Consider the following 25152-nt stretch of genomic DNA (forward strand, 5'->3'; position numbering starts at 1 on the left):
TGGATGGGTGATTGTAGACTTGAAACTGAGCTTTGTATCTTCCTGGCTCACTTCAGAGATTTCTGACTGTCTAGTATGCAAAGGCTTTTATCATTTTCTGTCTTATCTTTGTCAATGTCCTCATCAACATCCTGTGGTAAAAGAGGGGGAATCAAACAGAAGTAGCAGCTTTTGCTTTACCAGAATGCATAGAGTACAATAAAATTTGAGTCTCCTATGCAGCCTTGGATCTTTCAAGTTCTCTTGTGGTGACATGCACTTCAGATAGACCTAAAACTTCTTACAACTTTCAAATCCACAACTTTGAGCGTATATAGGCTATGTGAGGAGGGGGAAGGGGAATGAAAACATCAGACGAGACAGATTTAGCAAAAAAACATGTTTAATCTCTCCTTGATGCGTGTCTATTTACACGTAATAAATCTGCAAAATAGGAAAGAGCAGGGTATTTACACGGGCGTGAAACAGCCAAAACCTGTCACAGCAGCTTCAAGTCTGAAACTCTTAAAAAGGTATCAGAATTCATAAAGTATTAAAACTCTTTAAGATATTTTTTTCTTTCTATCTCTCTCCTTTTTAATCTGTGTGAAGGTTGTTTTTTGTTGTTGTTTTTTTCCTTTTTTGCGTCCTATGCTCCTTCTCTGAAATGTAGGTACTTTAATCAAAGTGAACTCAGCAGGTGAGAAAGCTGGAGAGAACTGGAGAGATGAGAGACTTGCTGTTCTGGGGGTTTTAAGAAATGGCACCAAGTAGGCTATTAAGGTTACAGTATATGGGTCTGAGGAGATGCCATGTTACAGGGTGCAGCCCATACTGAAAAGAAGTACATATCACTTTCACGTTAGAATAGATTCATTTATGGCTTGTAGATGACAATGGTGTGGACTCCTGAATTTGTTTTTTGTTGAAAAATAGGAATAGTTTGCCATTTTGTAAAATGCCCCTTTCCACTTTTTTGTTTTTGCTGAAAGTTACATGAAAGAAATGATACCATTCTCAGATCTGTAGCCTATGCAAAATATCAAGCTCAAGCTAGGATACAGTTAGCTTAGCTTAGCATAGCATGGTGACAAGTTGCAGGGAGTAACGTCTAGCTTGGCTCTGTTCAAGAGTTTAAACAAACCAGACATAATGCGCAATAAGCTAGTTTAGCGGTATTTCTTACTTTCGCCAAGAAAGTGAATATAACAATGATAACAATATGAATATTTTATCTACATGATAAATGCAGAGCTGAAGTCAGGACATAGTTAGATCAGCTTAGCATAAAGACTAAAAGCAGGGGTTAAGCAAAGCGAAAAAACAACAACATACCAACAACCAGAAAGCAGTTTGTTTTTCTGTGCGCAGCCTATAATCTCCCTAAAAGCACAACTGTTTTTTTACATTCTGCTGTACACATAGCCAGCTTTAGAGGTGTTGATAGCCACTTTTAGAGGTGGACTGAGGAAGGCTAGCTCTTTCATTCTCCATGCTAAGCTAGGCTGATCACATCCTGACTTTTGACTGGTATCAAACCTCTTATCTCAGTCTTGGAAAGAAAGCAAATGAGCATATTTCACAAAATACTGCACTCTAAAATTCATCCTGTATGATTGTTGTTGAATGTATATTTGAATATATTTCCCGTTTAGTTATATTGGAGGAATGTACCATTTCCAGTATGGGAAGAGCCAGACAAGGCACAGTGAACAGTTCTGCGTCGGTCAATTGTCAAGAGAATCCCCCACCATCCTCCTCCTCTTTTCATCACTGTATTTTCCTATGTGGAAGTCGAACGGCAGATGCAACGGAATGAAAAATGAAGCAGTTCCATGACCTTCAAAGCACTTCCTCTGCCTTTTCATCTTTTTCCACAACAAGTGGTGAAGCAGAATACAAGAAGCAAAAGTAAGAAGCAAAAGCACCTGAGACCAAGTGTGCCTACTTCTGCCATCTTGCTGTTTTTCATTTTTTCTTTTACTTAACTAACTAAGCCTCATTTCTAGTTCCACATCACTAAAATCATCTTCATCAAAAGAACAACTGAGCCAGTGAACAGCAGTCAAACATCAATACAGTGGCCCACGTCCTCAGGCTGAGTCGGTCATTCAATCCAATTTAACGGAATGTGTTAATGAGTGCCGGCACGTGGAAGTAACATCCTCACCATTCATCAAGCATAAATATAAACACTAAATACCTTCAATGAGGGGTATTTAAATGGCTATAACTACGTAATAATTCATTTTATGGAAGAACTGAAAAGCAGATGGCATTCTCTTGTTACAGAGTTGTCCTCCTGGTGTGGATGAATAAAGCTTTGGTCAGCTGCCCTGTATGTAGTTTTACCCTGTGTAGATCAGTGGTTCAAGTATCGAAGCACATAAAGTACGTTCCATTCTGTCCAGACACATATTTGCTGTCAGATAAAGACACAGCATCTTAATGACTACAGGCTACAGGCTAATATCTACAGATCAGGATTTAAAGGGTTTCATAATCATCCTAAATTTATCGTCTTTCTCTTTTTCTTAAGAGTTTTCACTTGACAGCAGCAATATGTGTTTGGTTAGGTGGCAATAAGGTTGGTCCAGTTATGTTAAGTAGATTTAAAAAACAGCTAACACCCAGATAAAATAAGGATACTGGAAAATAGATGGCTGTAAAATTGGCTAAAGAATTGGTTCATGCAAGTCTAAGTTGTGACATGTTCTTTGTTGGCCATGATGATCAACTCTTGAGCAACCAGGAATGACGGCCTCCTGACATTAAGGGATATTGTTCACTTCTATGTCAATTTAGCCGGGAAATAACAATTGCTTAATTCACCACCCCGATTCCTTTTTAGACTAGCATGTTCGCTAGCACAAAGCAATGCCATTCCTATCAAAATGTCATTATTATTGGCCAATGTTTTAAAGCTGGGGGGTTTGCTGCTCAAAGACACAATCTAAAAGTGGTTAAGGCGTGAATTTACCGCAAAATGAGTTACTGAAAGTCACTGTAACTGTGACTTAAGGCATGTTGGAGACACATGGGAAAATGTAGCTTATTGAACTCGTAATTAAAATGTAAAGAAAATGTACGTATATGAATATTTTTTCGGTTAAGCGTTTTTAAAGTCAATCCTCAAGAGTGTGAATCAGACATTTTCTTTGTGCCAGCTACCTTAAAAGAAGCATCTACTCCAATATGGTCACGTTTGAGGCCATGGCTCAAAACAGCATGGGCACGTTCTATTGCAGATGGTTTCGTAATGTACTTGAAAGTGTTTTGGGAGCTGGAACATCCCTAAAAGGCAGGACTGAGGTTGGAAGCAGTTGGCATTTTTCAGTTTCCTATTCACAAACTGTAACTCAGACTTTTTACTATAGGTGTTGGAAAACTCAAGTAGTTACAGCAACGTTTCATTTGAGGGAAACCCAGCACACATTTCATAGCAGCCCTGGCCCTCAATGTTCCTGATGGATCTGCAAAGCTCTGATCTATCTGATCTGGACTTAAACAGAGGACTTCCCACTCTGTCGCAGAGGGAAAACCTGAGGGAAGTACTGTTGCAGGAAGAAAAAGCAAATGGTTTTGATGCATCTGTATGCATCTGAGTTTCTTTATATTCAAATGTTTTTAAAGTTGCATTTGATGCATTTTAACCTACTTTTTGTTGTCTTTTTTTAATCTATTTGCTCTCAAACCAAACAAACATGGATAACAGGAGTTATGACTTCATCCATGCATGGTCATTGTGCTCTACATTTCATAAAAAGCTCTTACAGGACAGATGATGACACAGTATATATTAACCTTTTTTTACCTGTGTTTTCTAGCCTTTGTTATTTACCTTGTACATCTGTATGCTCATAAGAGAAAGAATGTCTTGTTTATGAATGCATGTTTTTTGAAGCGCTGCAAGTTAATGTGGAGCGGCATGTACTGGAAAGGAAACATTTGAAGTGTTTTTTTTACCCTATAAAACCACAAAACAAAAAAGAGAGAAAGGCCTTCAACTGGTACAAAAACACTTACATAAATCAAGCTACATTTCATCATCTTTTCATAAAGCCCATTCACGTTTCAAAAGTGGAGCCTTTTGCTTGACCGACTTTACAGTAGACTAGAAAACAAGCCAACCATATGACACAATACTGTTTCACCGTCTTCTGCACACCAAATCTAGCCTTCATTTTGGAGCGCACACTCCATAAATTTTTTTTTTTTTTTTTGCAGACTAAAGGAGTCTAGAAAACTAGATCAAGAAGTTGTAGTGCCCCTATAGTTGTCTGCTACCAGCAGGAGGCCGGCTTCTTCCACAGGAATGACTTTTGTGTCGGTATATATATATATATATATATATATATATATATATATATATATATATATATACCTATTATTACACTCTCACTAGGCATGACAACATTTTCTTCATAGCACATTTCATCTAACAAAAAGAAGTCTCTTTTCACTAAACAACATTCAAAGTAAAACATGGCACAGGACGTATTTTTCCTTGTGTTTTCATAATTTTTCATCTTGGAAATATCAAATCCTCTAATCACTTTTTTTGTACATTACAATGGAAAACATTTTTTCAGCTTTTCATTTGTTTTAAAAACAAAATGGTTTGTATTTATATATCTATATATCTATATATATATATTCATATATCCTCTTCTCTTTTGATTTAGCTTTGTTGTGCAAATTCAGCAGTAACACAAGTGGCACAGCACTGGGGAGAGTAGGCAGCTGGGGGAGAAAATGCAATAACAAATCAAATGCAGAGTTATGAAACTGAAAATGTCCTTTTTAAGACTACAGTGGAGTTCTTGTCAGATAGAGAGTTGGAACGTCGGCACTGGAGGAAGAGTATCCCTGCAAAGTCGTTCCTCCTGGTTGCTCTGCAGTGGCTGCAGTCAATGTGTTGCCAGGAATCCACCCTGCTGTAGTGTATTTGAGCAACATGCTGAATCCCCACCAGCTCCTTGGCTGCTGCTCTGTATCTGTCCCTGACCTCTGACCTCCATGTGGAGGACGCCAACATAAATTCCTTACAGGGATCAAATATCGCAATGATAGATTTTGATGGACTTTTATTGGCTCACAGTCTGAACTGTAGCCTTGGCTGTGGAGAGCTAGTAGCTGGAGGTTAAAACCTCTCCAGGAGCATTTCAGCACTGATTCCAGCTAGATGAGTTTTTGGTCACAAATGTGCATGTGCCGGTCCTGATCGTGGCCAAAGTACCCAACTGCTGCACCCGTAGAACTAGATGTGATGAGGGCCTTGATTAAAAATAAACTCTCCCCTGAGCCAAGGTCCATATCAGCTGAGGTTGCGCTTGATTTAGTTGTTAGGAGTTGGATTGGCGGCTCGGAGGGAAAAAGAAGCCCGGCCGGCGGGGCCTTAGGTCCAAACTCTGCTGTCTCTCCAGTGTGCTGCTGCTGGGTGCTTGTGTCCTTGCAGTCTTTTCCACTGCTGTTCTTTGTTCTTCATGAGGGTGATAACGACAGACTTCAAACGTCGAGGGTCAAACTGGCACGGGCGTCAAAGGTTGTTAGGGAAGGCGTGTTGGTTGGCCAGTTCTCCCCTAGCCGAGGCGTGCGATTGGCCGGTCCTCAGCTAGCCAGCGCCATGGTGTCGATAACCTGCTCCAGCTTGCCACGTAGCCGCTGTCTGCGTGACTGCTCATCTTTCTGTAACGCCGACAGGATCTGGGCACAAACATGGAGGAAGATTACACTAGGTCATCATACCATTTCAATTCTATGGATGCAGCAAAGCACCTCGGGGCCTATATTAAAGTGGTTACACTTGTCTTTTCAATGTGGTTCTGTGATCAGATTCACCAGATCAGAAATCAGCTGTGTCCACATAAGTGTGTCCACACTTCAATGTGACCTGAGCAGTAGACTAGTAGACTTGTGTTATTAAGAATAGCAGATTCAGTGATTTCACATTTTCTTATACATTCTTCTTCCTATCTATAAGATCTTCTTCCCTGCAATATTTGTAGTTTTGTTTTGATGAATAGTAGAAGCAATATCTATTATTTTGTCCTTCAAAATCTGTTATTTTGAAAAATCAAAGAAATGTTGGGTTTTCATCAGCCCCGGTTTTCCTCCTCTCTTCCCTTTGCTCTCCTCGGGAGAGTAAGCCCCATATGAGCATCTTCTCCTTCATCTTGACCGCCTCCTCCACAGCGATCTCACAGAAGGGATTCATAAATACCAGCGTTTCATAAATACTCTGGATTGTGCCCACATGCTGTCGGCACCTGACTGAGACCCCAACTCAGTGCGAGTCAGGCCACCTCTGAATGGGCTCTGGCTGATCAGAACCTAATGCCAGCAGGATGCAATCTGGAAGCAGACAGTCTTGACAGTTAGTGTGTCTCTTGGCCTGCTTGGATGACAAAAGCTGCACGGAAAAGAGAAGCGTAACCATGGCCTATTACGCTCCTTAACCCCAAATATGTTGGTGTTCAGACACGCCAACTCTTAAGCAGAAAAAAACGTCCACAACATGGACGGGGTCGGCAGGGAAGGTGTGAGTGCAAACGGCTGCACGGAGCGCGTACGGGAGGGTGTGTGTGTGTGTGTGTGTGTGTTGGCATCTCATTAAGTGTGCCATGAACACGGGAGGGATGTGTATGTGTGCACTTGTCTTTGTGGTGCATCATTCTGGTTATTTTGTGAATGTGTGTGTGTGTGTGTGTGTGTGTATTTATTTGTGCCTGTGAGTGTGTGTGCTTTTCTGCGTGTCAGGTCAGGGCATGTGTTAGAGGCGATTGGGACCCTGCAGCTGCATACATCTGGATAATAGGCTGTAATGAAGGGGAGCAGTTAGTTTGAATGGAGCCAGCTGCAACCAGCCAGCATAACTACTGTAATACTGTTACTATTGAGGGATAGGGAGGAGGAAGGAGGGGAGGGGAAGAGGCTGAGGCTGCTTATCTTTCACCACATAAAAGCAGGATAAAGTTGGGGAAAGCAGACGTTGATGGGGACATATGGTCGTCTATAAGGAACCGGAGGAGGAGGAGGAGGATATGAACCACGGTGATTTATGATTGCAGAATGTAATAGGAGAAGAAGGATAATAACCGGCACTTCTAAAGCTCACTAATTGACACGTTATATCTTGTCTGTTTAATCCTTACAAAAAACAACATACTTAGCATATCTATGAACTTATTTGCCACTCTATTTCTTGTCACAGGCACGGACGTAATTTAGGGGGGGGGCACAGGGGACATGTCCCCTGCACTTTTTCAAAAGGCCGATTTAGTCCCCTGCACTTTTTACCGTCCAAAAACAATGTTACGCTATAGTAAACAGAGACGCGTCAAGCACTAGGACCAAGCGGAAAACGGCCGCTCAAACTGAAGCCTGTTTCCCTTAGTTTATACCGCCCACAAGCTCCTCGATTGGCTCTGCCGTTTCTTGTGTGATTGGCCGTCCCCACTGTCACTCCATCTTGCTTGCACACTGACGGTCTGCTAGTCTGCGGTCAGGAGTCCTACAGGAGTCCGCTACTGGAAGTTCGGAGTTTGTTCTGCTTTTTGTTCTATTGTTGTTATTATTACTATTGGATTAGAATTCGGTGATAATGTTTTGCTACATGATTTACAACCAGTCAAACCAAAAAAGGGAACAGTAAACTTACAATTAGCAATAGAAAACTAGAAGAACTACTAGAAAACACAGTGAACTGAAAGAGTTAGAGTTTTATTAAAGATACTTGTGTCCCCCCCACTTCTGAAATCAAAATTTCGTCCTTGGTCACAGGGAAGTTGCCAGGCAACCAGTTGAGGCTCAGAGGAAGTCGATGCCAAGGCCAAGCACATTTTAACGACAAGTTGTTTTCACTTTAATAGGGCAGATAGAATCTCATCTAACTCTTAAACCTCTTTCACACACAGATTCTAGTAAACTACTGGGATAACCATTCAAGGACGGCTCGTGGAAGACGTCTCATAGTTTTATCAGGAACATGGCGGCAGAGTAGCTGCTTTTGTCAATGTTCTTGTAATGTATTTAATATTCAACAAAGTTTGTGAGACAGTTCAACTCAACTGTGAATGATTCAACATGAATGTGTTTCAAATGTAGAAGGGATCTGATCAAGTTGAGAACAGCTTCCTTTACAGTACACACAGTGCCTCATATTTACTTCCTCTGAGGCTAGGCTACACTCTCTCTCTCTCTCTCTCTCTCTCTCTCTCTCTCTCTCTCTCTCTCTCTCTCTCTCTCTCTCTCTCTCTCTCTCTCTCTCTCTCTCTCTCGGCTTGCAATGTGGAGTTTTAATCCACCAGCAGCAGCTGTAGGACACTCTGCATGCAGCTCTCTTCTAATGAAGCTCCATTAGCTCCATAATGTGTGAAGCTCATGCCTTAATGTGCATCCTAATGGTGATAATACCTTCCAGCCTGTACCAGTGTGGACTGCTTATCAGTGTAGTCGCAATATAATGACCTCACAGTATTAGTCAAAAGAAGGAAAGTGACACAGGACACCCTGCTCCCAAGTCATTACAAACACTGTTCCCTATCCAGCGTTGAGCTCACCTCATCTTTGTATTTGATGATGTAGGAGTAGATCTCGTGCAGCGCCGACATGCTGTTGAACTGGCTGAGGTGCAGGCGGGACTGCTCCGCTAGGTAGGCACTCATGTCCTGATCACTGATGGCTGGCATGCGGGAGATATCAGAGTAATACCTGGAGGAGAGGTCGGACAGAGATAATTTTTATTTATTTGAGTATTTATTAATTTATTAATTAAAGAAAAGAAAAGGAAACAATCAAATTTGAGTCTGCAACACACCTACTCACTTACCGCCAACCTTGTAATTAAGGGATGAACTGCTCCACCCACTGAGCCACAGCTGATTCCATACATGATGCTATATCATCAAATATAATTAGTATAAATGTTTAAATATTTGGAATTTAAGGTATTTATATTGTGCTCAAGTCCCTCAGTAGCAACAGAGCTTGTGCATGTGTCCACTCCATCCATTCCCCCTCCCAAGCCTACTTATTTCCCTTATCATTAAGACTGAGAAATAACAACGACCTTCACATTATCGACTCAGTGCCGTTGACTATATCCTAGGAGCAAAAAGTCCATTGAAAGTAAGACTTACAGAAAACAATACAGCATGTTAACCATACATCCCAATATTGAGCTGTACCCAGATCTGTTTACATAATCCATATCTACACTATCTCAAGGTTTACTGCAGCAGGGCAGGCTGGCGTTAATAAAGCATAATAGAAACACGGTTTAACTGCTCTGAATTAACCATCATCTATAAATTATCATCTCATACCGCCTATAAATGCTCTGTGAAAGCCTTAGGACTTATGCTGTAGCACATTCAAGTTATGTTACTCGAAATAAAGAAATGGACCTTGTAGTAGGATAGTTGTCTGCTCTTCTGCTGAAGCCGAAGAGAAGGATAGTGGATATGTCATTTATTTATTTAATTAAACTTTATTTAATGAGGATAATCCCACTGAGGTTTTGGGGATAATCCCACTGCATCTTTTTCACAACAGGGCCCTGGCCGAGATGTCGGTGTTAGAATAGTCATTCAGTGTTAGGCCAAGTACAGTGGAGGCCCAAATCAGAGAGAAATAGAACACAGATTATTAACACTTTCAAAGAAGATGACTGCATGCTATCACCATAATCAATTACTGATAGAAAATGAAAAAGAAAAACAAGATTTGTTTCTATAGTAGAAACTTGATTTTGTAGGAAGAAGAAGAAGAAGAAGAAGTTGAGACTCATTCAATCACTGTATTATTTACAGTAATAATCTGGTACATCAGCTGGCTTCAGAAACACACCCACTTTTTAACCAACGTAGTTGGATCCAATTATTTCATTTGTACATTTTATTTATCCTTGGCAGTTCTCTCTTCTTGGCAATATGTGTATCAGAAAAATCCCATCTCTTTCATCATCTCTTACAACATGGATGCATGCTGTGGGAGGAGCGATTCTCATTGCCAAACCTATTTACAGACTGTTGGACTCTTCCCCAAAAGCATTAAAAAAAATACTGTGGCAGGCATTGGTGGTGCAACGTATCCTGAGTATAGTTAAACATTCTGGAGCTGAATAAAGGATGAAGGGTGAACCAGGGATGTTTTTTTCACTGAGAATCCACTTGGAGAGAGACGGCAAACAGTTGCTGCAAGTCAGTCTTTCACTCGCTTCTTTACAGGTGAAGTGGATTCGAAAATCAGAGGGACTGTTTTTGTCTTGGAACTGATTTCATACAGCAGGTTTAAAATGTCACAGACAAAACTGGTATTACATTTTCTAAACTCGAACTGTATTCGTGGGCATGCAGCCAGCTCTAATTACAGTACATGATTCCTTTGTGCTGATTTAATCGAACTGTGTAGTGAAATGCTTCAAATGCTAGTAGCAGATACATGTCAACCTGTCGTGCTGTCATAATCTTACTGTTGCTTTCGCTGAGTAGTTGTAGGAGTTGTAAGTGTAATTTATCTCACTGAAGACGAGGTTCCAGGTAAGTCAATCTTTCCAGCTTCCAACAAATCATGTGCATTTATAACAGTGGATGTGCTGTCTTTCTAGTTTAAAGGAATACTTCACCCCCAAAATAACGTGCCTCCACATAAACCCCCCCCCCCCCCCCCAAATATATTGTGGAGAGTAGCAGTGTGTAATACCATAAATCATATATTGGGTGCACACTAGAAGCAAGGATAAATAGAAATAGAAAGGTAATATGAATATATATATAATTGATTACTTTTAACCCAGCGACAAAAGTCTTTATTGTTATCTAACTATTGTTCTTTTCTTATTATAGCAGTCACACCTCCTTCATTATTATGTGCTTATGGTTTATGAAATTCATTTCCACTGTCTTTGATTACACTGATGGCGGCTTCTAATAAATAAGAAGCCCTGGGTTTTTGTTTCTCATGATGAATTGAAGTAAAAGGAGGTAACACCAAAAGCTCTTAGTATTTAAAACCTTCCGCATAAACAGTCTCATGCAGACTTAAGGTTTTTCCTGAACTAAAACCTTCCTTCACAAATTCCAGGTTACACGGGCTGACTAATTGATACACACCAACTTCAACTTTGACTTACCTCTCTACCCAGTTCTTGTAGTTGGGGATGTCTTTAGCGTAGAGAAGCTTATTTGAAGGCGAGTCTTTTCCTAGTTTGTGTTCTGACGTTGAACAGGAGTCCATGAAGGTCTGGGCCACAACGGACAGACAGGCGTCCGTGATGCTGTTCTTATGGATGTCAAATACGAACTGGGGGTTCTTGATGACGTTCACCCAGAACCGCAGAGGAAGACTGGGGAGGGAATACGGAAGAGACATTTATTTTAAAGAAGCATTTAACAAGACATAATTAAATGCAACCTGGAAATTCAAATTGACTCAGTGCTTTGTTTTGGTTGTTTAATCAAATCATTTTCATATTACTCTATTTTGTGTTCATTAAAGTTTGTTTTCTTCTCGTGGTTTATATTGTCTTTGTAATAATCTTGCACAGTTGGTGTCAAAGCCCTCAGGCAGTGTAGCTTCTTACTGGAAGAAAATGTAATTTGTCATAACTTAATAAAAAGAAGTTCACTTCTATTTCTGAGCAAACATAGCAAAACCTGTTAATGAAATAAGTGTAATAAAATATTGCAATGCCAGTCAATATATTGTTATTAAATCACCCAGTCAATCATGAAGAAGCCTCTGACATGGCAACTTTTTTAATTGGTTATGCATTTTTGCTGAATTGTATAAATTTGATATAATACTTTGTTACGCAGTGTTGCTCATATCTAGACATGTGCAGAAGGGGTTTATTACAATAGCGTTAACACTACACCCGCTACATAACATTAACAAGGCCATATGAACACATCATTCCATCATTACTCTGCCCCCAGGAACATGATGTCATCTGGCTCAGAATCATATTTTGCCAAATACATACAAGTAAAACCATCAAAACATGTACTATTTGAATGTTCACATTCAAACAACAATCGTGTTTCTTCAACAAAATGTCAGAAGGTAGTAAACAATGGCCATCAGAAAGTCCAAGGCCCAAGGTCAACAGTGATGTTCAGGTCCTTTCACGAGTGATCCGACCTCGCACGATGCCGTCATTCAACCCAACCTCGAGTGGAACTGCGATAATAATTACTACTTAAATATTGATATGAACCTTTAGGGTGACTGATATGCATACGTTCTATTTTAACTGAACTCCTAACTGACTCCTAATTGAATCCTAACTGGGGGTGACGGCTGGTGACACCTGCTTATTTTTGGATCAGCTTATTTTTGGACCTCACTGATCACTGACATTGATCAAAGAAAAAGTTTGAGAAGCTGGAATCAGGCAATATTTGACATCTTTGCCTGACTTAAACATGTAATTAAAAAACAGAAATGACCCACCAACATACTATTGTTGCATTATTAATATGTGTGTGGAGTATGGCCGGCTAAGCCAGGGAGAGACTCTCATGAAAATGTCAGGAGGGCCAAAGGTACAATTTGGATTGGACTTAATGGGATGCCGGCTGGGATGGGATCCAGCTCCCCCCCGACCCTGAACAGGATAAGCGGTGCTCGATAATGGATTTATGGATGAATTAAAAGGTTAGCCATCTTGGAACAGTACCTAGTTCCCATAATACTGCAGTTCCGTGGTCATTCATTAACCCTCCCACTTACCAGTTGCTCTTCCAGGTATGCCGTACGTCGTAGTCTGTGATGGAGTGTTTGTCGGCCTGCTCATCCAGGAAGTCGAACATGTACTTGATGGCGAGCGGCAGCGCGCTGCCTCTGTGGGCCGTGCTGAAGATGGTCTCAAACAGGTCATCCACAAACTTCTGCAGCGTACCCTGAATGGAAGGATGGGAACAGAGAGCAGACAAGAGACATTTAAACTGTAACTTTCATTCAGTTTCATTCCTAGTTTGTTTCCATGATGTTGCTTAAATGGTTCTCTTAACTGCTTTGTTATGGAATTGAGTTTAGTGTTGACCACCAATTAGCTTATTTTATGGACATTTAATTGCCATATTTAGGCTATGCTATGCTTTGCTATTCTACGTTGCAACGTATTCTACGTTGCAATGTACTGTATGTAACAAGAAAATGTGTTGTAGGGCTCGAAAGTATGGCCACAATCTTCTATTCTATTCCGATAAAGGTAATTTATATAGAATACAATATAGAACGTTTTCTGGTAATTCAATAAATATGTCTTATGAAAGAGACAAATGGTTCCGTATACTCCTTTGTGAGTTAAATACTTGACAAATGAATCATAATGAGTATTTTCTCATCTAATTAAGAACTTTAGAGAGGAATAGACAGATATTCTGAGAAAAGTATGTGCTTGTGATTATTATATCAATATATTAATAAATAATCATATTGAATGCACACATGACAAATGGCTGAGTGGTTTAACACATTAAGGTTTTTAAATTATTGGATCTCATGTCTGACAAGCTCGTAGTTTGTGTCTGATTTAATACAGGTATTATTAGCTTATTATGGCAACTTACTTTGAACATGTTTTTACAAGGTTCCTTGTTTTATTGTATTACTTATATTGATTTTCTTCATTCATGTGTTGAGAGCATTTTTGTGCTCTTTCTCATGAGCCAGACAGCGGCAAAAACACCTCCCGAATATAAACCTTGTATCAACTTGTATAAATCTGTTAATCAGAAGAGAATAAGAACATGGGGGGAGAATGGGGTTGATGAACATAATTTCACTGTGTTGTGTGACAGAATATAGTGTACAATTTCCAGCCACTTGCCCCACAGCACCTGAACGGGCCATAAGCGTGTGCATTTTTAATATGAATGGCCCCAGTGGGAATTACAGTGATAACCTGGACTCTGTGACTGCCTCGCTTTGCTCACTGAGCTCTGCCGAATCACAAACAGGAACCCCAGCTCTTGGATTTGGATGGTGCGCTCCTCCAATGAAAATGCCTGAACGTAATTACATCAAATGTAGCTAAATGAATTTCCCTAACAACTAATTTGTTTACAAATCTCCCCATCTGGCAGAATCTATTACTGAGGAAATGTTCGAGGATGGTATTTAGTCAGCCATTGCAAAATGGAACAGGAATGAATTGCGTCCCAGTCGCAGATCAAAGTACTGAGATCTGCATAGACGAAATGCCCGGGCAGACTCAGAAAGACAGCCATGAAGAGACAAGGACAAGATAAGCTTCTAAATTGCATTTACCTCTCTGTTTTGTCATCATGCATGGCCAAATCTTCAATCCCTCGACAAATTACCTGCCTCCTGACACCTCCTGTATCTGCCTGCCTGCACTCTGCACCACAAGTCCACCTTTTATGAATCTGTTTTTTTCTTATTACCAGTGGAAATTGAAAAGCTGCCTCACTTGTAAATGCTGCCCATTGCTATATTTGCCTCCCCCTCCTACAATTAGGAAAGAGACAATGAACAGAGACGCTGAAGGAGGAAAGACAGCTAGATACCGCAAGGGTCCAAGCTAGAGGGAAATTGTTATGGGCTTATTTATTCCTGTGTGTGTATTTGTGTGTATACAATGGGTCCGTTCTTTCTTTGGTAACCAATTTGACTAGGTAAGTCTTAAAAATGCTGAAGATTCATTATCAATCAATAATATACTTCAATATGATACGTCTCAAGCCATCTCACCCACACTACTCCAGAAAAGTTACCCCATTGCTGAAAAAGCTTGCTAATCATTTTCCTTCCCTAAAGTCAGAGGTTTTGCTCAGACCTCAGATTGCTTCTTCCAAAACAAACCAGAACATGTTCCACTCAGGCTGCACTGCAATTGTTCATTGAGGAGAAGTCACTTGGAGTCAAAGTGTGACTTTCTTTCCACTGGAGCACCACAGGGATCAGTGCTTGGTCCTCAAACCTTCTCAATATTCTCACATTTTCCCCCCACCACTGATCTGCTACTGATACCTAGCTCTATTCATCCTTGCTGTCAGACAACCTCACATTCTGGCTCACTAATACCTTAATATAGATGGTCTCCTTCAACTCAATCTTTCCAAGACTGAACTCTTGGTGATCCCAGTTGGTCCTTATGTCCAGCATGAAATCTGTGTCTGTGTCACCTCGCTCTCCCCAACAAAGTCTGCAAAGGTCTTATCTGACTGAATATTCTCTTTGTACAGACACTGGTGATATCACACCTTAACAACTGTAAAGGCCTAGCAGGGCTGCCAGCATGCAAAACCTATGCAAATGGTCTGAAATGCGGCAGCATATCTGGTCTTCAGCCACCCAAAAACATTGTGTGTCACTCCACTTTATATCACTTGTTGCCTTAAAAAGTAACATTTGTAAATGTCAACTTGGACCCTATTTTCCCATGTTTTAGGGAGTAATTTAAATGACTAATGAGGACAACATTTTTTAAAAAATAGGTCCAGAAGTGAAGGAGTACCACTGACAGGTTCAGATTCTTATAATTAGTTTATAATTACAATTAACCAGCTGTTCATTTTGTAGACCAATCGATTGATTGTTTTATCAATCAGTTATTGGAAAACAGTGAACAGCTTTCTGTACTCCAACACTATAAACTGACAGCACCGGCACTCCTCTCTCCAACATTCACTCAGTACTGTCACATGACAAAATAACAAACAAAAAGTGAAAGTTAAAGACAGAGGTTTGTATTACTAGGGTCCTTTCCATAATGTTGTCATATACTTATAATAACTAATGTACACTGGTGGTCAGGAGTATCTCCACAGCGAATGATTAGCAGCTACTTTCTGCAGCATTCTCACTAAATACTAGACCAGTTTAAAAAAAAGTTATTGCCCCAAAAGGAAGAAGAAACCCTTCAAGTTCAAGCCACTAATGCTCCCCTAAAGATTGGCCACTAGCACGGCACCTACTGACCTGAACTCCCTCATTCACTATAATGTGCAAATTAACCCTCATTTCATTTTAGGAACTCTTCATCCAAACTCTCTCTCTCTGTCTGTCAGTCTGTCTGTCTGTCTGTCTGTCTGTCTCTCTGTCTCTCTGTCTCTCTCTCTCTCTCTCTCTCTCTCTCTCTCTCTCTCTCTCTCCAGTTTGCTCCCGCTGGTGATGGAACGAGTTACTGAACTCAACTGGAGGGTACTTTTCAGAGAGTACCAACTCACTTAACATGCTCTCTAGCTCCCTCTCCCTCAAGAAAAAAGCCCTCTCATTTCTGCTATGCACTTACTGTATGTGTCACTTCATACACCTGCAAACTTGTACCACTCAGGACTGATTGGCTCCTCCTTGACTTACTCTGCCTTGGGCTGTATCTAAGTCAAATAAATATATGTACATGTAAATATAAGATGTGTATATATCTTCACATGGCAGAGGAAAGCCTTGAATTTTGATGATGTGATACAAGACTCCTCTGTACACTCTGTACCAGTTGTTTCCTCGACCATCAAATAGGTGAGGTGCATCCCTTTCCCTTAAAGAGCTGATAATGCTGAAAAGACCCCATTAATCTGAGTACCAGTGGTAAGTTTTACTGTTCCCCAATGGTTCAGTGCAGAGGAATAAACTTGAAAAATGCCTGGTGTGTAGTTTCCTCCTCTTTGTCTTACCTTTGTAGCCAGCAGCCTGGTCAGGTAGATCTCAGAGACCATCTTGCTGCCTCGGTCGCCCTCCCTTTGGTCCGAGTGGTCGTGGTTCTTCACCAGATGCCACAGTTTAGTTCCACTCTCCAAGTCCGGGGTTATCATGGGTGTTCGTGACCGTAGGCTGTCTGGACTACTGGCCGTCCTCAGCATGCTTTCTAAAGCCAGAAACACAGAAGGGAATTGTTTGAAAGTATGTCAGCTAGTGGTTTAAAACGTTTGATGAAGTGAACAAAAAAAGGACACATTTTCCTTATTAGAAAGAGTATTGCAGCTTATAATATTAATGCTAATAGCACTTTCAAGTAGGTCACAAAAAAAAACATTACATCATAGAAACGATTTAGGTATCAGGACTATACATTGAGATTAACATTATCAGTCAAACTTGATAAAAAGAAAACAAAATACAGAAATTGTGCATTTTAATTTAAATATTGAGAGGAAAATATTCTGATGAGAAAATGTATTTCGATGTCTTTTGAAAATATTTTCACACAATAATACAATTATTAAAATATTAAGAATTTCTGATGAGAAAATGTATTTGGATGTCCTTTGAAAATATATTCACACAATAATACAAAAATAAATTTGAATCATATTTCATGGTGTTAAAATGGTCATCTGGTTTTCTAGGTAGTTTGACGTTTTACATTATGTATCTTCAAATTATAATTAGGACAAATTGCAGGACACTTTGCTTGGTAATATAATGATTATACAGATACTTTCATGCAGATTCATGCATGTAATGGGGATGGAAAAGTCAAAGATTAGGTGGAATGGCCCATGAACATAAAGATTCTCATTACCTGACAGGTAAATTAATTAATAAACCAATAATCCACCAAAGCTCATCGTATTTCTCTAATTCTTCTCTCTCGTTTACAGACTCTGACTCACGCTTTCACTCCCTCTTTCCTCTATCATCCATGTCTGTTCCATTATTCATAACGTGAGTGTCAAAGTTGATTAGAGCGGAGCAAGGGGATGCATATCTACTACCATACCATTTAGGATGGAGAGGGGAGAAGCAACCAGGGAGGTAGGGGAGCGGAGTAGCTCCTGATTAGCTGTTGCTCCTGGGGAAGACAGCATACGAAATGGATAGAAGGTGGAGAGATAGAAGAGAGAGTTGCTGGGGCGTGCTGCAATCCCTTTATGTCTGGTGAAAGGAGGGAGAGGAGATGACAGGAAAAACGGGATGGGTGGGCTAAATGGACAGAGACGCAAATATGGTGAGGAGAGAGAGGGGTGAAATGGAGAGTAATGGGAGAGCGCAGGACAGAAAAGTGAGAGAGGCTGAGTGGGGTGGTGTCTAGTGCTGTTGTTGCTCTTGCCGGCGGGGTGCTGAGTGGCTTTGATTCCAAACCCATCATGGCCACTGGTGGCCAACATTAACCCGTGATCATAATCGCACCCTCCGACCCACACACATCCATGCACGAGTACACACACACACACACACACACACACACACACACCGATATGGCAAATATGAAAATGCATGTATTTGCTTTGAAGCTAAATAGCTGCAGCTGTGTAATTTTGCCGGGTGAGATGATTCATAAAAAGCAAACCTTTGATTTGAGAAATCACATTTTCTACGACAACATTTCCACCCCAAGTATTTAGAACTCAAACAGTGAGGGTACTTAGTTATGGGTACTTTGAGAGAAAATCCAGGTTGGGTGTGAGTCTAGATCAGTCCCGATGAGAACAGCTGTGCATGCCTGAGGGTCACCATCCATTTTGTATCAGACAAGGGTCCATTCTTTTTACTACAGAGTCATTTATCTCCTAAATAGTTTAATTTTCCAGTGAAGTATACCATATTGATGCCAGGCATCTGTCTGTCGCTGACTGCCAGGTGCTCTCTCTCTCTCTTTCACTTAGCTGGGGATCGAGGTGTCTACTTTAATGCCTGTCATTTACGGGTCGCTTGGAAATAGCTGTGGAATAGCCTTGGCCTGGGCTGATAGCAATGGATAAAAAGGATTGCCATTCACAAAGAACGCAGCCCAATCATGGCCATGAAAGACGAAGACAAAGAGCGTTTGGAAGAGTGGGACAGGGATGGGAATCACAGGGCCATTTCAATAGGGTCAAGTCGGGAGGAGAATGGGCATCGTACCGTATCTACTGAGGCTCTTGGTGAAGGTGGAAGAGTTGGAGATGTTGTAGGCGGAGTTCTGCTTCGGCACCAGGGCGATCACTGAGCCGTCAGTTACCTGCAAACCAAAACACACACAGGGCCTTCACTGTATCAATCCAAGCAAGCCTGTGTGTGTGTGTGTGCGTGTGTGTGTGTTTTGCATGTGTGTTGGTTGCGTACCTGATAGTGAGCCAGTGTGTTGAGCCGTTTCCAGTCGTTGTCGATCTTAGTTGTGACGTCTTCATCTTGCAGAATGATTCGAGCCATCCGACCTTGACGCCATTCTTTAGAAACAGAGAATAGACGTTTAGAGCAAAGAATATAATGTGTGTGTTCCATTTGGTCTTGCAGTGTGGTCAGATGGCATTTCAGTCGTTTCTAAATGCTAACCATCTTCAATATTTCATGAATTAAGTGACATCATCTTGATACAGAGCTGCACCTTGATCTACAGAATGTTTAGTATCTCTCAGCTGCCATTTCTACAGCTAGTTCTGTTATCTCAATGGAGCACCCCAAAAATGATTCATGCATGTTTATTCAAACTATAAATTGATCCAAAACTATTTATTGCAGCTTCAATTGTTTGCCCTTTTCCAAATAAGTCAACTGATTGACTGCAGTTAACAAGCTCTGATTATTGTCGTAGTGTACAAAGTTAGTATGGAGACATGGACAGCATGTAGCAGGACATATAATAAGCCAGCATTTACAACTGTGCACATGATATACAGTTGAATCCTACTGTGTGTCATACCCAGGTCCATATCAGAAGCCTTGGGCCTTTGTGAATAGGGGCTGCCCTTGTACACAGCATCGAGCAGCTTCTCTTTGACCTGCGTGATGGTGTCACAGTTCAGACACTTGACCGTCACCTCTTGGGCGTTCTCGTTCTCGGGGTTCACACAGTGCAGCGTCTAGTGGAAAAACAAAACAGATGGAAACAAAGGGAAATGGAAACCGACACAAGTAAGTAAGGCTGAAGCAGAAACGCTGCAAGAACACGGCCAACTACTGGGATGTTTGGATGATCGTTTGGGTGCATTTGAACGTACATGACATGCATTTTCACACCTGGTTTGTTTGCAGCAGTTATTTTAAAAACCTGGACGTTTTCCTAGCCTGTTCAGTTTGTGTGGGGCTCTAATAACTCAGCATTCGCACATGGGTGCAGAGCCAAACCTCTGTAGCCGATCCTGCTGACAAGTAGGTTTCCCTGTATGTTTCCAATCCAAACCTGAAGTGCTTTGTTTGGAGAGAGAACATGTTTAATGCTGGGCAGCAGTTGGCAGGTTCATGGCCAGATCATGTTCTCCCTCCTAACTCAACTGATGCTGCAGCGTCATGTTTGCCCTGGAAGGAACCCTCCCCCGCAGCAGACGTCTGACTGATTAACAAAACGCTGGCCGCCACGTTTCCGCTGCTGATTAGTATGAGATTGCTTTAAAAGTGTCAACGTCAACTGTGACTGAAGCTTAACAAGACATCAAGTGATTTCAGACCAAAGCCGACAAGCCTCCATACACGATAGGTTTACTGACCAGTGTTTTGTAGTCAATCTGCTGCCTGATGAGCTTGTCCTCACTGAGGGAGTAGCGGGCTTCTCCTGTGATGGCGTCTATGGGCCCCTTCTCCATCTGCTGCTTGATGGCACAGTAAAGCATGAAGAGAGGCTCCCCGGCACACTCCTGTTGAGGGAGGAGGCAGAAAGTGTTGCCAGCAGTTCAAGCACTGTGATTTCATTTTCTCAGATTTTTGCATTTGAATAACTGTTAAAGGCATGACATTCACAGCAAAAAGCTGAGAAACAGCAATTCTGTATGTTGATTCTACCCCCTGTTCTTTCCCATCTAATGAATCATCGCACAATCCCTAAGAGAGGTTAAAATAGAGTGCATCTATCCACTTAATAACAAAGTGATTCAACTCAAAGCCAGTTCATGAAAGCATTTATATCTGCTATTCTGACAGCTCTGGGGGGATATCTAAGGCTGTTGCAAATTAGTGTCAGGGGCGCGAGATTTTTCAATTTAGCATTGAATTTCCTGAGACTACATATACAAACACTGTAATAACCAGTCGTGGTTCATGTGATTTGCAATGGGAGTTGTCAAATAAGGGTTCAGGCTGTATTGACGTGTGTTGAGCACTTCTGGGAAGTCACAAAGAGCAGAGAAGAAAAGTGTTTTCTGATGCTGAATTTGGAATATTAATTAAGTGTACAGTTAACCAACAAGATGAAGTTTGTATGTAGGAAATATTAGTTAAAATGCTGCCGACACTGGTTTCTGTAAACAGATAGAAATACACTGCTTTAGGTAAACTACAGTTTTGGTGGTGCAGTTATTTGTATTCATCCCCATTACTGTCTGAATAGGAAGACCTTAAAATGCACGTTGCATGAGACCAAACCTGCAGACTTTATCTGTGCTCTTCCCTTTTACCGGCACAACACCTCAGTGTGGTTCTTAAGAACATAAAGACAAATGCTATTTGGACATGATTCCTCACCAAATCCTCCCTCTGTGTCTCAGGGCGGAAATGTTCCACTTTAGTTCAACTAGCTGTCAGTAATGGAATTTGTGACATGTTTTATGTGTGAAGTGTAAAATCTGGGTTGGCATGCATGTTGCAAGGATATTCAAACATTACAAACCCAGAGAAGTAGTTCACTTATATGGAGTTTAGGTCCAAACAGATGCCTGTTGCATGTTGCATCTTGACGTTATTTAAATATCACTAATGCAGCAATTTAAAAAATATACATACATTTTATAATTTAATATATGAATATGTTTTCTGTTACTGTCCTTATTCTTTACAAGCCACCAATATCTTAAAAATGTTAGTTTTTCAGGCCCAGGAAACCTTTTCTGGTTTACACTGGGGAGGACATGGCGTTGCCCACGGCTCCTTAAACTGTTTAAGCCGTTCTTTACACCGCCCCTCCTACTGTGCAATGGGACAATCATAACCAGATAGACTTACACACCTACTCCACCATCCCTTTGCATTTGTTTAGTTCTGTTTGTATTATTGTTGCTGAAATATTCAAAACGTGTCTTTTTTAATTGCACACTAAAGCAGTATTTGCATGAAACTGTTGCAACATTAATGCAGTAGGTCAGGTGGCGACAGGTCAAACTAATCAGAAGTTGCTGATAATATTTTCAGATCTTAAAAGCTGGAGTCCATCCTGTAAGATGTAGATGGAAATTGGTACAAAGTATGGATACAGATTAAATACAGATTTGAATACATACAGCCAAAATGTCATGTTTCACCACGTTAGGGTTTTAGCATAGGCATCTTGTGAATCAACCATAAGTGACTCCTTTCTGTTTCTGCGCTGACAACGGCATCATATATAAATCCTTTCCTTTCCCTCCAATCATCTCCATCTCAGAGCTTCAGTCAATCAGAAGCAGATGTTATGAATATGTTTCCCACTCTCCGCTCCATCAAAGACACTTGCCAATCAATAGTGTCATTAGTCATCACTTGGGCCCAAGGAAAACACTTGTGACTGAAGTAGCAGCAGTTTAGAGGAGAGAGAGAGGGCACATCACGGCTAATACTCATCCTGACGAGAGCTAAATGATCGACCGTGCAGTGCTCAGGGAGATACGTCAGAGTATCAGGGTGTGTGTGTGTGTGTGTGTGTGTGTGTGTGTGTCCAGATGAGAACAGGGTAAAGTACTAATTCATTCGTCTCACCTTCAGGCATATTTTAATTTCTCTCTCTCTCTCTCTCTCTGTGTCATTCACCAATCCTCAAACCCTTACCTCCGTTCTCTATCTCATCATCTTTCTCTTTTAAATTAGCACCTACAATATGTTGTGTAGCTGCTTTTGATTCAGTATTTGATGCAAACGCATAGCATGCTTATCAATCCGTTGTTATGGTCTGGAATGGGTTATGCCCAACATGCTCACAATCACAAAAACTAATGCTCTTTAAACTAAATGACCTGTGATTAGGAAACAAGACACTTTATGATATTCAATGAATGTTAATGCCAGATGAGTGTAGTTGCCATCATTTTATTTTCCTCCTGAAGTCCTCTTCTGGAGCTTTAAAATACATGTTCCCATTTTTAATCTGTTGTCCCTGTGTTAATTATTCATTTAGCTCTTTTTATATGCCAAATATGTGCCAAAAATCAGTATTTTTACATCAAATCCTCATCTTTTCTCTTCTGAAAAAACGGTTTCAGATGTTTCATGACTCATCCTGCACTCAATGGTGTTTGCAAAAGAATCAGCTCATAAAGGAGCATTTAGCAGCTCAAGATACAGATAGTTTCCTCTGGATTGACTGCATAACCAAATGTTTGCTGTCAAGCTCACTGGACCAACTTGCTGGATTTGTTTTTACATCTAAACGTCCTTACAATTATTGATATTAAACCACTGGAGAAGAAAGAATCACAACATCTGATAAAGCCATTAGGTATCTTTGGAAACTTTGGGTTCTCAAACTCTCCCATTCAAAATAATGATGATTGAAGAATGCTGTTGTAACATGCTATTACTTGTATCCCCCCCCCCCCATCTCACAGCAGCACTGAGCAACAACATGTCTGGTTACTTACAAACTGATGTTCCCAATGTTCTGGACATGGCAACAAAAACAACATCTTACAGATTTGTGCCTAAAAAGCACACAGCTGAACTGATGCTGGGATTTCTCTACTTTCTGAAACTAATAACATCCCTCTTTATCTCCTCCTCCTTCTTAACTCCTAATTGTCCTGCTCTAACCCTTTCCTCTCCTTCCCACCCCTCCCACCAACCATCCACCCCTCTCTTTCCCCTTCCTCGTTCCACAGCCTAACGAGAACCTCGTTAGCATCTGGGCCTATTAGGTGGGCAGCTGCTAACGAGACAGCGCGAGCATACATCACGTTGTTATGCTTCCGCTTCGGTTTACGCCTTCTGCGCTCGGGCTGCTGCACGCTTGTCTATGAAATTTGCCTTTACTCCATACAGTGGCTTCATTAAGGCGCTCTAATTGTATGCTGACATTTACACTTCAGGGATATAATGGTGTCTCTTGCTGTACAGAACGAGGCAGAGGCTCAGATTCCTGCATCGCTAACAATCACCGGGAATCCGCAATGCACAGGGGCTTTAAATTACAAACACGATTTTAATGGCATCCACCCTAAAAGCACCCAACTCCCTAAATGATTTGCATTCTATATGACTTTAATATCATATTGCACTCATAATGTGATTAGGAGCATATAATGACAACTTCACAATTTGTAATTAGAGTTTGGAGAGGAGAAGGGATCCACTGAGGAGAGAGAGAGAGAGAAGCAGAGACAGGAAGAAGGGAAGGGGGAGGACGAGGGTGAGGGGAAGAGGGGGCGTCTGAGGACAGCGTGAGCGACATCGCACCCCCTGCTGGGACAAATGACCTAAAGGCAGAGGGGAGACTGACAGCGGAATAATGACAACAGAAAAACGACACAGATGAAAGAGAGATCAGAGGGAGAGAAGATGTGAGCTAAAAGAACGACACGAGAGATCAGTGAGGAGGATGGCTCGGCTACAAGGGTGAAATTATGAGTGGAGAGGCTCTGTGGAGAAAAAAACACATTAAAACAGCGGAGAGGAGAAGAAGCGCATGCTGCCGGGAGGCTTTGATGATCTACTGTTTGTATACTACGCTGGTACGGCTAGAACATATACAGCTGGAAAAAAGTAAAACCCTTTTAATAACCACAGTGAGATAATTGCAACGTGGTATTAAAGCAAGGTTTTAATAAAACCACCAAAACACACAGGCAGCATGCATGCATTTAACAACACTGCACAAATCCACTTTAGATGATGACTATTAATCGTGTTTAAAAGACGCAGCAAACAGATTGAATAAGGACGTAATGGCAGCGTGCCTTGTCGTTGGGCTTACCTTGAGGAACTTGTACAAGAGGAATGTAAACCAGTTGGTCAGCATCTTCTCAGCGACAGACTCCGTTCTGACACACAGAGGAAAATCATGACGTTAGAACGAAAAACGTTAGAGTCCGTCATTTACCTAGTGGAGTTAGGAACTTTTTTGAGGGAAAATGTACATACGTTTGTACTTATAATAGGGAAATCGATGGAAAAGCTTGGTTCGAGTTTAGCTGTGTTGAGTCCAGAAGCAGCTGATTGCAAGATTTGAACAGAATTTTTAATGATAATCAGTGTGAAGAGGTTACAGTGTGACTGAGATATCATGTGAAATAACCGACTATCCTCAGCCCGTCCTGTCTTGTATTACAACGTGTACCTCAGGAGGTGATAGTGAGGCAGAAGTGGAGCTGCCCCGAGGGCTCGTCA

General features: G+C 41.1%; 1 protein-coding gene across 1 annotated transcript in view; it reads right to left on the reverse strand.

Annotated features, from left to right (window-relative positions):
• Positions 1-364: 364 nt before the first annotated feature.
• Positions 365-25152, reverse strand: part of LOC311017714 (plexin-A1-like) — a 249977-nt gene continuing 225189 nt past the window's right edge. The window contains exons 24-33 of the mRNA XM_084016250.1: positions 24740-24806; positions 20358-20504; positions 19574-19733; positions 18997-19100; positions 18796-18892; positions 16626-16816; positions 12715-12884; positions 11114-11326; positions 8541-8691; positions 365-5685 (exon numbers count right to left, since the gene is read on the reverse strand). Of these exons, the coding sequence (XP_083872376.1) occupies positions 5590-5685; positions 8541-8691; positions 11114-11326; positions 12715-12884; positions 16626-16816; positions 18796-18892; positions 18997-19100; positions 19574-19733; positions 20358-20504; positions 24740-24806 (1396 nt within the window). The 3' untranslated portion in view covers positions 365-5589. The remainder of the gene's footprint in view (positions 5686-8540; positions 8692-11113; positions 11327-12714; positions 12885-16625; positions 16817-18795; positions 18893-18996; positions 19101-19573; positions 19734-20357; positions 20505-24739; positions 24807-25152) is intronic.

Source organism: Eutrigla gurnardus, assembly GCF_963514095.1.
Source record: "Eutrigla gurnardus genome assembly, chromosome: 8".
Classification (NCBI taxonomy): domain Eukaryota; kingdom Metazoa; phylum Chordata; class Actinopteri; order Perciformes; family Triglidae; genus Eutrigla; species Eutrigla gurnardus.